Source organism: Salvelinus alpinus, chromosome 10, assembly GCF_045679555.1.
Source record: "Salvelinus alpinus chromosome 10, SLU_Salpinus.1, whole genome shotgun sequence".
Taxonomy (NCBI): domain Eukaryota; kingdom Metazoa; phylum Chordata; class Actinopteri; order Salmoniformes; family Salmonidae; genus Salvelinus; species Salvelinus alpinus.
Window position 1 is genome coordinate 36,392,807 of NC_092095.1, and position 15,287 is coordinate 36,408,093.

At 42.4% G+C, this 15,287-nt stretch overlaps 1 protein-coding gene across 4 annotated transcripts in view; it reads right to left on the bottom strand.

Moving 5' to 3' along the window:
* ptprn2 (protein tyrosine phosphatase receptor type N2) overlaps positions 1 to 15,287 on the bottom strand; it is a 247,133-nt gene that overhangs the window by 155,813 nt on the left and 76,033 nt on the right. For all 4 annotated transcript variants that reach the window (XR_011666471.1, XM_071329112.1, XM_071329113.1 and 1 more), the window contains one exon: positions 10,587 to 10,673. Coding sequence is in view for 3 of the 4 variants with exons in the window: in XM_071329112.1 (XP_071185213.1) it covers positions 10,587 to 10,673 (87 nt within the window). In the remaining variant the exon portion in view is untranslated. The remainder of the gene's footprint in view (positions 1 to 10,586; positions 10,674 to 15,287) is intronic.

The window sequence follows — 15,287 nt, forward strand, 5'->3', positions numbered from 1 at the left end:
ACTTTTCCAGCCAAAGAGAGGAGTCACAAAAAGCAGAAATATAAATAAAATTCATCACTAACCTTTGATGATCTTCATCAGATGACACTCATAGAACTTCATGTTACACAATACATGTATGTTTTGTTCGATAAAGTTCATATTTATATCCAAAAATCTCAGTTTACATTGGCACGTTATGTTCAGTAATGTTTTGCTTCCAAAACATCCGGTGATTTTGCAGAGAGCCACATCAATTTACAGAAATACTAATAATAAACATTGCTAAAAGATACAAGTGTTATGCATGGAATTATAGATAAACTTCTCCTTAATGCAACCGCTGTGTCAGATTTTAAAAAAGCTTTACGGAAAAAGCACACCATGCAATAATCTGAGTACGGCGCTCAGACACAAAAACAAGCCATACAGATACCCGCCATGTTGTGGAGTCAACAGAAGTCAGAAATAGCATTATAAATATTCACTTACCTTTGATGATCTTCATCAGAATGCACTCCCAGGAATCCCAGTTCCACAATAAATGTTTATTTTGTTCGATAAAGTCCATAATTTATGTCCAAATATCATTTTTTTGGCAAATTTATAAAAATAAAAACAGAAATAGAAAGACTCACCATTGAGCTCAGGTGCATCCTGTTTCAAATGATCATCCTTGAGATGTTTCTACAACTTGATTGGAGTCCACTTGTGGTCAATTCAATTGATTGGACATGATTTGGAAAGGCACACACCTGTCTATATAAGGTCTCACAGTTGACAATGCATATCAGAGCAAAAACCAAGCTATGAGGTCGAAGGAATTGCCCGTAGAGCTCCGAGTCAGTATTGTGTCAAGGCAAAGATCTGGGGAAGGGTACCAAAACATGTCTGTAGCATTGAAGGTCCCCAAGAACACAGTGGCCTCCCTCATTCTTAAATTGAAGAAGTTTGGAACCACCAAGACTCTTCCTAGAGCTGGCCACCCGGCCAAACTGAACAATCGGGGGAGAAGGGCCTTTGTCAGGGAAGGGACCAAGAACCCGATGGTCACTCTGACAAAGCTCAAGAGTTCCTCTGTGGAGATAGGAGAACCTTCCAGAAGTACAACCAACTCTGCACCACTCCACCAATCAGGCCTTTATGGTAGAGTGGCCAGACAGAAGCCACTCCTCAGTAAAAGGTACATGACAGCCTGCTTGGAGTTTGCCAAAAGTTACCTAAAGACTCTCAGACCATGAGAAACAAAATTCTCTGGTCTGATGAAACTAAGATTGAACTATTTGGCCTCCAGTCACATCTGGCACCTGGCACCATCCCTACGGTGAAGCACGGTGGTGGCATCATCATGCTTTTGGGATGTTTTTGAGCGGCAGGGACTGGGAGACTAGTCTGGATCGAGGGAAAGATGAACGGAGCAAAGTACAGAGAAATCCTTGAAGAAAACCTGCTCCAGAGTGCTCAGGAACTCATACTGGGGCGAAGGTTCACCTTCCAACAGGACAACGACTCTAAGCACACAGCCAAATCAAAAAAGTTAAGCGGTCTGAATACTTTCTGAATGCACTGTAGGTCTTTTAAATAATGCCAGGAAGAAAACATTTTTCCTGATTACAATATTACAATTCATAAGCCATTGAATCAAAAAAGTATTGCAAAAAGAAGTATCACAATGATCATAATATATTTTTTTATCCCAGCCCTACTGCCAATACAAAAATTGTGGATAAGACAAAACCAAACACTGTGTTAGAGCAGTAGTTGTGGGGAAATGCCAGATTTCTAGGATGTTTGAAGTGTGAAGGGGCATTGTCGGGTGAAATTACCCCCTGGGCCGTGTTCAAAAGTAGTGCACTACATAGGGAATAGGGTGCCATTTGGGACGCACCTCAAGTCATTTTTCACCCGTTGAGCGTTGCCTGGGAAGTCTAGTTAATTCCAGCCTCTTTGTATGACCTGGGAGAAGATCCATCATCACACTGCCAGCCTATAGTAACCCAGTCTGAGAGAAGACTGTCCGTCACAGCCGCCATCTCAAACGGCCCCCTAATCCCTATATAGTGCACTACTTCAATATATAAAGAATAGGGCCGCACCCATGCATGCAGCTTTGAATGAGCATTGAGTGAGCAACGTTCCTCACTTTACCTTCTCTTCTCAAAGAGAAACATGCTTCCTTTATTGCCTTCAACTGAGCTCTGGTTGCTCTCTCAAAGTTCTATATTTCCACAATCACTCCAACATTCTCCCTGGTGCCAACGGTATGCCAGGAATCTTGATGCATCTCAAATGAAACAGTTGTGTTTTTCTTCCCAATTCTTTTTGTAAATATACTCTGGAAAAACCACTACTCTAGGGTGATTGAGTTGGATAAGTTATCTACCAAACTCAGCTGGTGTTCTGTGTAATCGAATGGGGCTTATAAGCTCAGTGCTCATATTAGCTTAGTTGGGGGAAGTGTGTGTGTGCGACTGTGTGTGTCTTTGTGTACGCGTGTCACCGCCTGTCTGTCTGCCTGCCTGTCTGTGCGTGTGCGTGTGTGTTTGTGCTCGTGCATGCATCGGTGTGTGTGTTCGTGTTGTGTGTGTATTCGTGTGTCCATCAGTTCACCGGGTTCAGTTCCTCTCAGCGTACCTCAATCAGTGTCTGAGGAGGCCACTCCCCCTAGTGTCTATAATCAGTAAAACTCATACGTAATCACCATATGCAGAGAAACGTGCTGTTTCTACTTTTTTACATAACAGTACCCAATGTACAAACTGAAATGCATCCAAAACATGCACCCCAACGCTAAACCACCTCATTTGTATCATGATAATCTTTTCATATGGCTCGTATCCTGTCCTGTGGAATATCTCTTTTCACCTCATTCAATCTCATCCTGCACACCCACAGAGAGAGAAGTATGAGGCTGCTTCTCAAATGGGTGCCTTTTGCATCCCTTTGATATTTTAAGTAGAAATTGTGCACCAATATTTAATTTTAAAAGCCTGTTATATTAAATGAAGTGCCCTTTAATATAGACCACATGGAGAATTCAATAAAATAAAATAAAGACTTGCTAAAGAGACAAAATTCATTATTTTGACATTTTGTTCCTCTGTGCACCCTCTGTGACTTCTAGGAAGGTTTTAACCCACTTAACCCCAACATTGCTCCATGTTCGCCATCATTGTAAATCCCTAGTTATTTTGTTGCTTGGACAAAGTCATTTCTGAAGAATGATTTATTTAATGTGATTATTATTTATTTCATTTTAAGATTATTGTTACATGAACTGAACTCTTGTTTAAATGTGGTGGAACTATTCCTTTAAACATTAGACCTTTAATAGTCAAATCCATAGGCAGTGCGTCCATAAGTCCTAAGTCCAGACCTATATCTATCCTACCCTGCCTTTCTAAGGTCTTCGAAAGCCAAGTCAACAAACAGATTACCGACCATTTCGAATCCCACCACACCTTCTCCGCTATGCAATCTGGTTTCAGAGCTGGTCATGGGTGCACCTCAGCCACGCTCAAGGTCATAAACGACATCGTAACCGCCATCGATAGGAAACAATACTGTGCAGCCGTATTCATTGACCTGGCCAAGGCTTTTGACTCTGTCAATCACCACATCCTCATTGGCAGACTCGACAGCCTTGGTTTCTCTAATGATTGCCTCGCCTGGTTCACCAACTACTTCTCTGATCGAGTTCAGTGTGTCAAATCGGAGGGTCTGTTGTCCGGGCCTCTGGCAGTCTCTATGGGGGTGCCACAGGGTTCAATTCTTGGACCGACTCTCTTCTCTGTATACATCAATGATGTCGCTCTTGCTGCTGGTGATTCTCTGATCCACCTCTACGCAGACGACACTATTCTGTATACTTCTGGCCCTTCTTTTGACACTGTGTTAACAACTCTCCAGGCGAGCTTCAATGCCATACAACTCTCCTTCCGTGGCCTCCAACTGCTCTTAAATACAAGTAAAACCAAATGCATGCTCTTCAACCGATCGCTGCCTGCCCCTGCCCGCCTGTCCAACATCACTACTTTGGACGGTTCTGACTTAGAATATGTGGACAACTACAAATACCTAGGTGTCTGGTTAGACTGTAAACTCTCCTTCCAGACTCACATCAAACATCTCCAATCCAAAGTCAAATCTAGAATTGGCTTCCTATTCCGCAACAAAGCATCCTTTACTCATGCTGCCAAACATACCCTTGTAAAACTGACCATCCTACCAATCCTCGACTTCGGTGATGTCATTTACAAAATAGCCTCCAAAACCCTACTCAATAAATTGGATGCAGTCTATCACAGTGCCATCCGTTTTGTCACCAAAGCCCCATATACTACCCACCACTGCGACCTGTACACTCTCGTTGGCTGGCCCTCGCTTCATACTCGTCGCCAAACCCACTGGTTCCAGGTCATCTACAAGACCCTGCTAGGTAAAGTCCCCCCTTATCTCTGCTCGCTGGTCACCATAGCAGCACCTATCTGTAGCACGCGCTCCAGCAGGTATATCTCTCTAGTCACCCCCAAAACCAATTCTTCCTTTGGACGCCTCTCCTTCCAGTTCTCTGCTGCCAATGACTGGAACGAACTACAAAAATCTCTGAAATTGGAAACACCTATCTCCCTCACTAGCTTTAAGCACCAGCTGTCAGAGCAGCTCATAGATTACTGCACCTGTACATAACCCATCTACAATTTAGCCCAAACAACTACCTCTTTACCTACTGTATTTATTTTATTAATTTATTTTGCTCCTTTGCACCCCATTATTTTCTGTCTCTACTTTGCACTTTCTTCCGCTGCAAACCAACCATTCCAGGGTTTTTTTTAGTTTTATTTTACTTGCTGTGTTGTATTCACTTCACCTCCATGGCCTTTTATATTTTTATTTATTTATTTTATTTATTTATACATATATTTGTTTGCCTTCACCTCCCTTATCTCACCTCACTTGCTCACATTGTATATAGACTTTTTTTCACTGTATTATTGACTATATGTTTGTTTTACTCCATGTGTAACTATGTGTTGTTGTATGTGTCGAACTGCTTTGCTTTATCTTGGCCAGGTCGCAATTGTAAATGAGAACGTGTTCTCAATTTGCCTACCTGGTTAAATAAAGGTTAAATAAATAAATAAATAAAAAAGTCTAGGGGAAGCTTTGCCTAAAGTAAGTTGAATTAAATTGCCAAAATTATATAGCCTAATTAGCCTACTCTTGTCTATAAATAAATACATAAAATCATTCAAAATAGTCTACTAAAGCATGATTTGTTCTGGATCGTTTTAAATCGCTTTGCCCACAGTTGCAGAACTCAACTTTTTCTACCGCTCCGCTAGCAGGATTCTCGCTGCTCACCTTTCCACAATCCCCTGCACATTTCTCTGCGTGCCCTCGTTGAAAATGAATTGGGGAGGAACTTCTCCTGCCTCATTCGTTGTTGGTGAAAACCTGCTGTCGGAAGTAAAGACAGCGCGCGCAATTTGGGCAGTGCACTAGACAAATACCAAACACACTGTATATGATTGTTGAGTTGTGACTGTCAGTGAAAAAGTAGTGAGGCCCCATGTAGGCGTATCGTAATATTTCAAAATACAGTCGTGGGAAAACATAGTTTGGAAAGGAAATACTCAAATCTGTATTTTAGTTTATCAAAATTCTCAACTTAATTGAGCTAACAACAGTATAGCCTATCTTGTTGGCACCCCTGGTGAGTCCACTGCACATACTTACTATTTATAATTGTTGGGTAAATGCCACTTAAAAGTTTGTTTTTTGGACAATAATTTCCTCCTGCAGTTTAGATGGGCATCATATTCTATTGCTGTCTCCCCTTCTCGTAGGCCTATTATATGGATCAGACAACGTCTGTTTGTCCGTGTCAGCAGAGTAGGCTAACCTGAAATTTGTCGTATTAAAAAAGATTCTGCAAATGTCTCCAGTCATATAAAGTGGAGTATAATTGCATGACATGTGTTTAGAAAAGGCAACATTTTTCCTGTGCAAAGAAAGAAGAAATGTATCCGATACATCCTAGGCCTTCTCCTAGGACAGCCTAGGCCAGCCATGCATTGAACGGTCGTTTTTGTGAACAGTGATTGAGTTAAATTATAAATTATGATTATCGAATCTACTCATCACATTACCAATAGTATGGAATGCATGGAATGCTTTATTATAAAGGTGCATTTTTATGGTGAACATTAGCTTCCCCAAACTTGAAACTCACGTGGCGCCTATTGTCAAATCATAGTGTAAAAGCAGGTGAGCTGATTCAACCTTTACATTATGTTTTGTGGTGGAAAACTGAGCGGGACCAGCATAACACGTCAACTGTTGTAGACATTTTTTTTTAAATATTCCCCCCAGAGGAAGTCGACGCCACACTTTCAACACAATTTCCTGTCCTAGAAAGGAAATGCACGTTTAGGTTCCAACCTCTGTAGAATGACAAAGCTACTTATTGGCTGTGGGAATTTCCATGTGGAGTTGATAAACATAAACAAATAGAGAGCACTGACAGCCGTCAGTGTAACTAGCTAGCTAACGTTATCCAGCTAGCTAATGTTATTTGTTGTTGCTGTTTTTTATTTTTTTTACAACAGGTGGCCCTATGGCTGGTTCTGGAGCTGGATTTGTCATAAGCATTGATTTAAGGAAAAAATTTGTGGCTACGAATCTAGCTAGAAAGAGTAAAACGATGCTCCTGTAATATGGATAACTATTGAAAGATAGCTGATATGGGTTTTTCAACATTGTAATGGACACATTGCAAACTTTGGTAGGTAGGCTGCTGGCAGGCTTTGGCACAGCAAAGTCAAGTCAGCCTGTGCTCATGGTTCTCACAGAGGAAGTGAAATGATAGGCTACAATGACTTTGCTCATGATCATGCACGCCGCAAATGACATGTAACTATAACAGGCTGACCACACAGTTCACTTCACGTGCGCGAGCGTTGCAGAATAAATGTGCACATACATGTTATTCAATCATTGCACCCACACTGCATGCGCACGTAAACAAGCGTCTGCGTAGCCAGGCGCTCAAATATAACTTGGTAATATTTGTGATGCTTGATGCACTGCAAGTCCCGCCTCTCCCATCTCCTCATTGGTTTTTAGGAGCAAATACCCACGAGGGAATTGAAAGATTAACTGAGGTCCACACTCCAGTCCAGTTGGTGGTGGAAATGCACTTTAAAGTTGGTTTTCAACTACCATATACAGTCCAAAGAAGAAGAATAAACCTGTCGGAGTAGAGGACCTTGTGCATTTCAGGTAAAATAACAACCCAATGTTTATATCCCAGGACAAATTAGCTAGTAACAGCAAGCTAGCTATCTAAATTGCCATAAATGTTTAATGCTTTACGACCTGTCCCCAAATTAACATAGTTGGTTCAGAGTTCGTTTTGATATTCCAACCTGTGTGTCCTGATCGTGTCTGGTGTGGGTGTACAAAATCAACATGCGCACGATGGCGCACGCGGACGTGCGGTCTGTATTCAATTGCCCCTCCCTGTTGCACACAACAAGCTTCCATTCCCTCTGTCACAAGGGGATTTATGTCTGATTTAAAATGAAATCATAATTTCTATTACAATCAACCCTGTTATTTTATTTGGCACTTAATAGGCACTTACTGAAGTGTTTTTTTATTTAACCTCTTGAGATGGGAAAATGTGTTTTTTATGAAGTCGAACATGTTCTCTTTATGACAGAATGTTAAAATTAGATGAACGTGTTTCTGGACAAAGTTACACTTGTCAAAAAAGCACAGAATCGGTGGAACGACCCAGTGCACTGCTTTTGAATAGAGCCCTATGCACTATGTAGGGAATATGGTGCCATTTGGGATACAGTCAGGGTGTCAGTGTGTTCTGACCCATACTAGCAGACAGTTTGTTCACATCGAGATGGGCGCTTTCATAGTCTCACCTGCTGAGCACGCTGGAGAGAAACACAATGAGCTCCGGGCTCGCATCATCCGCGAACAGACGGCCATCATTACTCCATAAATACGCTTCTAGCACAGCGCATTTAGTCCAAAAGCAGGGAAAAACAGCGCAGACAAAAGATACATTAGCAGGCATCTGTATCTCTGTATATCGGTCTCCTGGAACAGAATTACGTAGGAGCTAAGCTATCAGCTCGGTGTGGCATAATAGAGCCGGTCTGGACAGTGATGACTCGTAGCGCTCATCCCTCATGAGTAATGGACAAGTTAGTTGAGCAATTTCGAATGACTTGTAGTTGAAACTGTTTCGTTGGTTAAAATCTCAATTTGGTGGGTTTGCCTAGTTTGTCCTATCACTAAAGATCAAGTATATTACGCAATAATAACATACTGTATGCCATTAAGCAGCCTCTTTTATCCAAAGCAACTTACAGTCATGCGAGCATACATTTTTCATATGGGTGGCTCAGCGGGAATCAAACCCATGATTATTGGCAATGCAAGCACCATGCTATACCAACTGAGCCACATAGGACCACAATGATAATATGTCATATTCACCTCCAAAATAATGTAACTATGCACCTAAATAGCAGTAGGCATCCATAGAAACAAAGCCTACTGTTTGCACCTCTGGCATCTAAGCATATAATAGTGTTGTATGAGAAGCACCCAGACATCCCCTCCCCTGGTGTAGGGGCTTGAAAGGATTGTCAGACTTGATTTTTACACGTCTCGTCTGCCTCCTACATGGTCTGGTTCCAGCATATCCATAGAACTACCATGAGAAACTAGCTGGGTTCAAGGATAGTTCACCATGTCATTAATACATGAACACTGCTATCTCTCTGCAGCGGGATTTTGTGTGTGTGTGTGTGTGTGTGTGTGTGTGTGTGTGTGTGTGTGTGTGTGTGTGTGTGTGTGTGTGTGTGTGTGTGTGTGTGTGTGTGTGTGTGTGTGTGCGCACGTGCACGCTTATGTACTTGCGTGTGTGTTTCTCAAGTCTTTTCACAACAACGAGCAAATTGTTAGGAAACATGACTGTTTTTTAAATGTGCTTAGAGTCATCGACAACAACAATGCAGCGGTGTAAATCCAATAGAGACATCAGAATGTGCCGTGTCCCAAATGGCACTCTATTCCCTATATAGTGCACTACTTTTGACCAGAGCCCTATGGATCCTATATAGGGAATAGGGTGCCATTTAGGACGCAATCCTATATGTGGAGGTAATTAGAGCTGATTTCTCTCCCCAGAGGAAGTCAAACACACAAAGGTCAGAATAACAACAAACGCCTACACACTCTGCTACTACACTGCATGGGCAGCTCCACACACACAGTACTTAGTGTTTCTGGAGTGCTGGACAACCTTTATTCTGTTCCCTAAGCTCACATTGGATTTTTTTTTTTAACATCACAAAAAAAACGTCTTCCTCTTCTGAATTATAAATGGTCTTTTCGTTTAGACCAGGGGTTTCAAACTTCATTCCTGGAGGGCCGTGTGCCTGCTGGTCTTTGGGACTTCCTTTCAATATGCAGCAATCTACAGTTGCTACATCCATTTTTGGGGCATTGAAGTAATGATATATAGCCATTGGTCCTAGAAGAATATAACTTATGAATGCCTCATGAGCTCAGTGAATCCGTCTTACACAATCAGAAACCAGAATATAAGCTTGTTTTACTCCAACGGACGTAAACAATGTCAATGTAAACAAACACAGCTTAAAAACACGGTTAAAACTATCATTTAGATCTCATGGCTGTTCAGTCCTTTGACCCATAGCTCCCTCTATGAATTTGAGAGCGGTTACATTTCTCCAGGCCCATCACTGAGCTGTTCATCAAAGTGGTGGAGTGGCCGCTTTGTTATTGTTTAAACTGCAGATTGCTAGTTTAAGACCTAGACAACCAGATGAGGGGAGTTCCTATCCAATCAATGGCCTTTATTGATCAATCAAGTACAAGGGAGGAGTTTGACATCCCTGGTTTAGACTGTTATGTTGACAATACCTTCCAGTCCCACTTATCAACAACAACAAAAACACAAGCTGTGTGTGTGCATAGGGCTGTGATGGTAATTGAAGAACCTGTATAACTGACAGGTATGGGTTTCATAACTTTAGTTTAATTTAGATAAACCTAATAGCGGGAAATTTTTATACAAATAAATGATAATTATAACAGTCTAAAATCTATTCAAATCTATTATCTATTCATCTTTCTACTTCAGCTCCTATTTACAATGTTCCTTTGTGCTCAAGCAGCTAATATGCTAGATGCACGGGGGTGTAGAGCGCAATAGGCTATGGGACTTCAGTAAAAAAACATATTTGATGAGGGGACTTTCTTTTATACAATGCACGTTTCATTGCTTGCTAGGAGATAAATAAATCTGTTTCCTTAAAAATAAAAGTTGGATGTGTCTGACTATTCATTATTATTCAACAGCAGTTCTGGCTCTGAGGCCTATAATGCTCGAATATTGTGTAAAATGGACAACGTGCCAATCCTCTCCAACCTGGCTATGTCGGTGACCGTGTACATTGGCCTGGCCAATTACCGTAACCTCAAATTCCAAGAACGTCACAGCCTTATGTGTGCGTTAGCGCATGTGCGTGTGTGTGTCCTGTAATACATACGAGAGGTGGAGAAGGTCGGTCAAGTGGAGGTTGACCCTCCGACCCAGACGTTCCATCAGGTCCAAGCCCTGGTCAGAGGTGAGGGAGCTGGGAGGACAGAAAGAGAGAGCAGGTTATCAAAGATAATACTCCTTCATTTTAGTATACAACCAACCAGTCACAGAACCAGCAACAACCAGCCCTGTGAATTAGCATGTCTGGGTTTCCACATCTCATCGACATGTACATAAAATAACAATTATTCGACACACCAGACACACGAGCTTGCACACACACACACATTATAGATGTGCACGCATGGACACACACACACACACACACACACACACACACACACACACACACACACACACACACACACACACACACACACACACACACACACACACACACACACACACACACACACACACACACACACACACACACACACACACACAGCCTTGCACCAGGGGAATAGGGATCAGGTGCCTCTTCAGGCTTGGCAAATCACCTGCATTTTCCAGCAATGAGACAAACAATAAGGTGCAAATGGAACCGGCGTGAGGTGTAATGGCTGTATCATATGGACGTGCGTCACTCACACTCTCTCACACACACATATACAGACACGCACACACACACACACAGAAACCGGCGTGAGGTGTAATGGCTGTATCATATGGACGTGCGTCACACACTCTCTCTCACACACACACACACACACATATACAGACACGCACACACACACACACACACACACACACACACACACACACACACACACACACACACACACACACACACACACACACACACACACACACACACACACACACACACACACACACACACACACACACACACACACACACACACACAGAGTTAGATGAATAATAATGTGAAAATGGAATGGATGTGTGAAAGTGTAATGGTTCTATGATAAAGCCATACTCCATCTGAGCTCAGTCCAGTGGCTGCTCTCTCACTCAGAGAGGAAATCGTCCAAGGAAACTGAGTCTACGTCCCACATGGCACCCTATTCCCTACATAGTACACTACTCTTGACCAGGGCCCATGGATACTCCCTAAGGGCCCAGTCAAAATAAGTATACTGTACAGGAAATAGAATGCCATTTGGGACGTAGAAGGAGCAAACAAAGGAAAATCTGCATGAGGATGCTCCGTACGCAGGAAATGACAGGGCTAGATGAAGATCGTTGGGGTGAAAGATGACATACTGTATGAAGGTATGTAGGTACTGTATGTAGGCTGCACAATATATCATGTACTGTACGTACCATTTTATTGTCATATGTTTTGCCTTTAAAGGATTTAAAGGAATCTTGGAAGACTAAGCCAATATTGGGGTAAAAGAGACCAACCAACAGTGGTGTAAAGTACCCAAGTAAAAATACTTCAAAGTACTACTTAAGTAGTTTTTTGTGGTATCTGTACTTGACTATTTATATTTTTGCCAACTTTTGCTTTTACTTCACTACATTCCCAAAGGAAATAATGTACTTTTTACTACATACATTTTCCCTGACACCCAAAAGTACTCGTTACATTTTGACAGGAAAATGGTCCAATTCACGCACTTATTAAGATAACATCCCTGGTCATCCCTACTGCCTCTGATCTGGTGGACTCACTAAACACAACTGCTTTGTTTATAAATTATGTCTGAGTGTTGAAGTGTGCCGCTGGCTATCCATCTATAACAAATCAAATAAAACATTGTTTCGTCTGGTTTGCTTAATATAAGGAATTTGAAATGATTTATACTTTTACTTTTACTTTTAATACTTGAGTATATTTGAGCAATTCCATTTACTTTTGATACTTAAGTATATTTAAAACCAAATACTTTTAGACTTTTACTCAAGTAGCATTTTACTGGGTGACTTTTACTTGAGTCATTTTCTATTAAGGTATCTTTACTTTTACTCAAGTATGAAAATGTAGTACTTTTCCCACAACTGTCAACCAATAACAATATACAAAATTGTAAATGTAAACTGGTGCACTCAGAAAAAAGGGTCCCAAAAGGGTTCTCCCCATAGGAGAACCCTTTTTGGTTCCAGGTAAAACTATTTTTGGTTCCATGTAGAACCCTCTGTGGAAATGGTTCTAGATGGAACTCAAAATAGTTCTAACTGGAACCAATAAGGGTTCTTCAAAGGATTCTCCTATGGAGACAGACAAAGAACCCTTTTAAGTTCAAGACAGCATCTTTCTAAGAGTGTAGTATACTGGCCTGTTTGCACATAATTGTAACATCCTCTAATATCGGATTACATCTACAGTGCATTCAGAAAGTATTCAGACCCCTTGACTTTTTCCACATTTTGTTACGTTGCAGCCTTATTCAAAAAAGTATTCAATCGTTTTGTTCCCCCTCATAAATCTACACACAAGTATTCAGATCCTTTACTCAGTACTTTGTTGAAGCACATTTGGCAGTGATTACAGCCTTGAGACTTCTTGGGTATGACGCTACAAGCTTGGCACACCTGTATTTCTGTATTTGGGGAGTTTCTCCCATTCTTTTCTACAGATGTTCTCAAGCTCTGTCAGGTTGGATGGGGAGCGTCGCTGCACATCTATTTTCAGGTCTCTCCAGAGATTTTAGATCGGGTTCAAGTGCGGGCTCTGGCAGGGCCACTCAAGGACTTTCAGAAACTTGTCCCGAAGCTACTCCAGCATTGTCTTGACTGTGTACTTAGGGTCGTTGTCCTGTTGGAAGATGAACCTTCGCCCCAGTCTGAGGTCCTGAGCGCTCTGGAGCAGGTTTTTATCAAGGATCTCCCTGTACTTTGCTCCGTTCATCTTTCCCTCGTTCCTGACTAGTCTCCCAGTCCCTGCCTCTGAAAAACATCTCCACAGCATGATGCTACCACCACCATGCTTCCCCGTAGGGATGGTGCCAGGTTTCCTCCAAACATGACACTTGGCATTCAGGTCAAAGAGTTTCATCAGACCGGAGAATCTTGTTTCTCATGGTCTGATTATCTTTAGGGGCCTTTTGGTAAACTCCAAGCGGGCTGTCATGTGCCTTTTACTGAGGAGTGGCTTCCATATGGCCACTCTACCATAAAGGCCTGATTGGTGGAGTGCTGCAGAGATGGGTGTCCTTCTGGAAGGTTCTCCCATCTTCACAGAAGAACTCTGGAGCTCTGTCAGAGTGACCATCGGGTTCTTTGTCACCTACCTGACCAATGCCCTTCTCCCCCGATTGCTCAGTTTGGCCAGGCGGCAAGCTCTAGGAAGAGTCTTGGTGGTTCCAAACTTCTTCCATTTAAGAATGATGGAGGCTACTGTGTTCTTAAGGACCTTCAATGCTGCAGAATTGTTTTGGTACCCTTCCCCAGATCTGTGCCTCGACACAATCCTGTCTCAAAGCTCTAATTCCTTCAACCTCATGGCTTGGTTTGTGGGACCTCATTCAGACAGGTGTGTGCCTTTCCAAATTATGTCCAATCAATTGAATTTACCACAGGTGGACTCCAATCAAGTTGTAGAAACATCTCAAGGATGATCAATAGAAACAGGATGCACCGGAGCTCAATTTCTGGTCTCATAGCAAAGGGTCTGAATACTTACGTAAATAAGGTTTTTCTGTTTTGTCATTATGGGGTATTGCGTGTAGATTGACGAGGGAAAAAATTACTTTAATCCATTTTACAATAAGGCTGTAATGTAACAAAATGTGGAAAAAGTCAAGGGGTCTGAATACTTTCCGAATGCACTGTATATGAGACGCTTGGCTACTCTACCTTTAAGAAAGTGAGGTTCTCTTTTTTTCCTCTTTCGAGAGCTTTTGAATGTTAAAGATTCAACCAAGTGATTCAAGACACGTTTGGCTACCTCAGTGGTAATTATAACAACTGGAGAGCTCAAGGAGTAACTTGTTTGTAGATGCTAGCACTTTTCCCTTGGGTCTCTCTCTCGCTCTCTCTCCCCCAATGTCAGGAGCTGTCAGATAAGCAGGTTAGCCTGGCCCCACTGCGGGTGGGGAAGGAGGTAGGGATAACAACTGTGCAATCATCATGTCTGCAGCAAACTCTGGAAACCACGGCAGGCAGGCCCCTGCTAGCTACAGCAACACCAGGCTGGGGATGAAGGAAGAGGGGGAGGAGGAAGAGAAGGAGGAGGAAGAAGAGAGAGAAAAGTCTGGGTGGAAGGTGACCTGTTCCTTTCGTCTCCCCTGATGCGGTGTGTGTGTGTGTGGCGGGGTATGTGTGGCGGGGTGTGTGTGTGGTGGGGTTTCTAAAATAAGGCCCATCAAGCCCGGATGGCCGGTGGCGAGCGCCCCCCAAGACAGTGAGCGGCGTGCTGTTGAACAGGTGAAGGACAGTGCTCTGACACTCTGCCTGATAACGGCCATTAAAGGGATTTGAGAAAGCGCCACGGGCGAAAACACAGTCGATAGAAACTTATCTTGCGGTGTGAGACTGAGCCGAGAGCAGAGTGAGTTTGACTGACTCCTGTGACCTTGCTGACACCATATCATCATTAACGCCGTAATACAGCGTGGTAATACCCACACCTAGGGACTTATCATCACAACTATTGTGCTCAAGTGCACCACCAAGGATTTCCAGCTATAGTTCCCTACAAAAAGAGAACATCTGTATATATCAGGGTTGTTTTGAAAGATGTATGGTCTGTACTGTCCACAGTATTCCCACAATCAAAAATAATATAAGGTAAATAGAG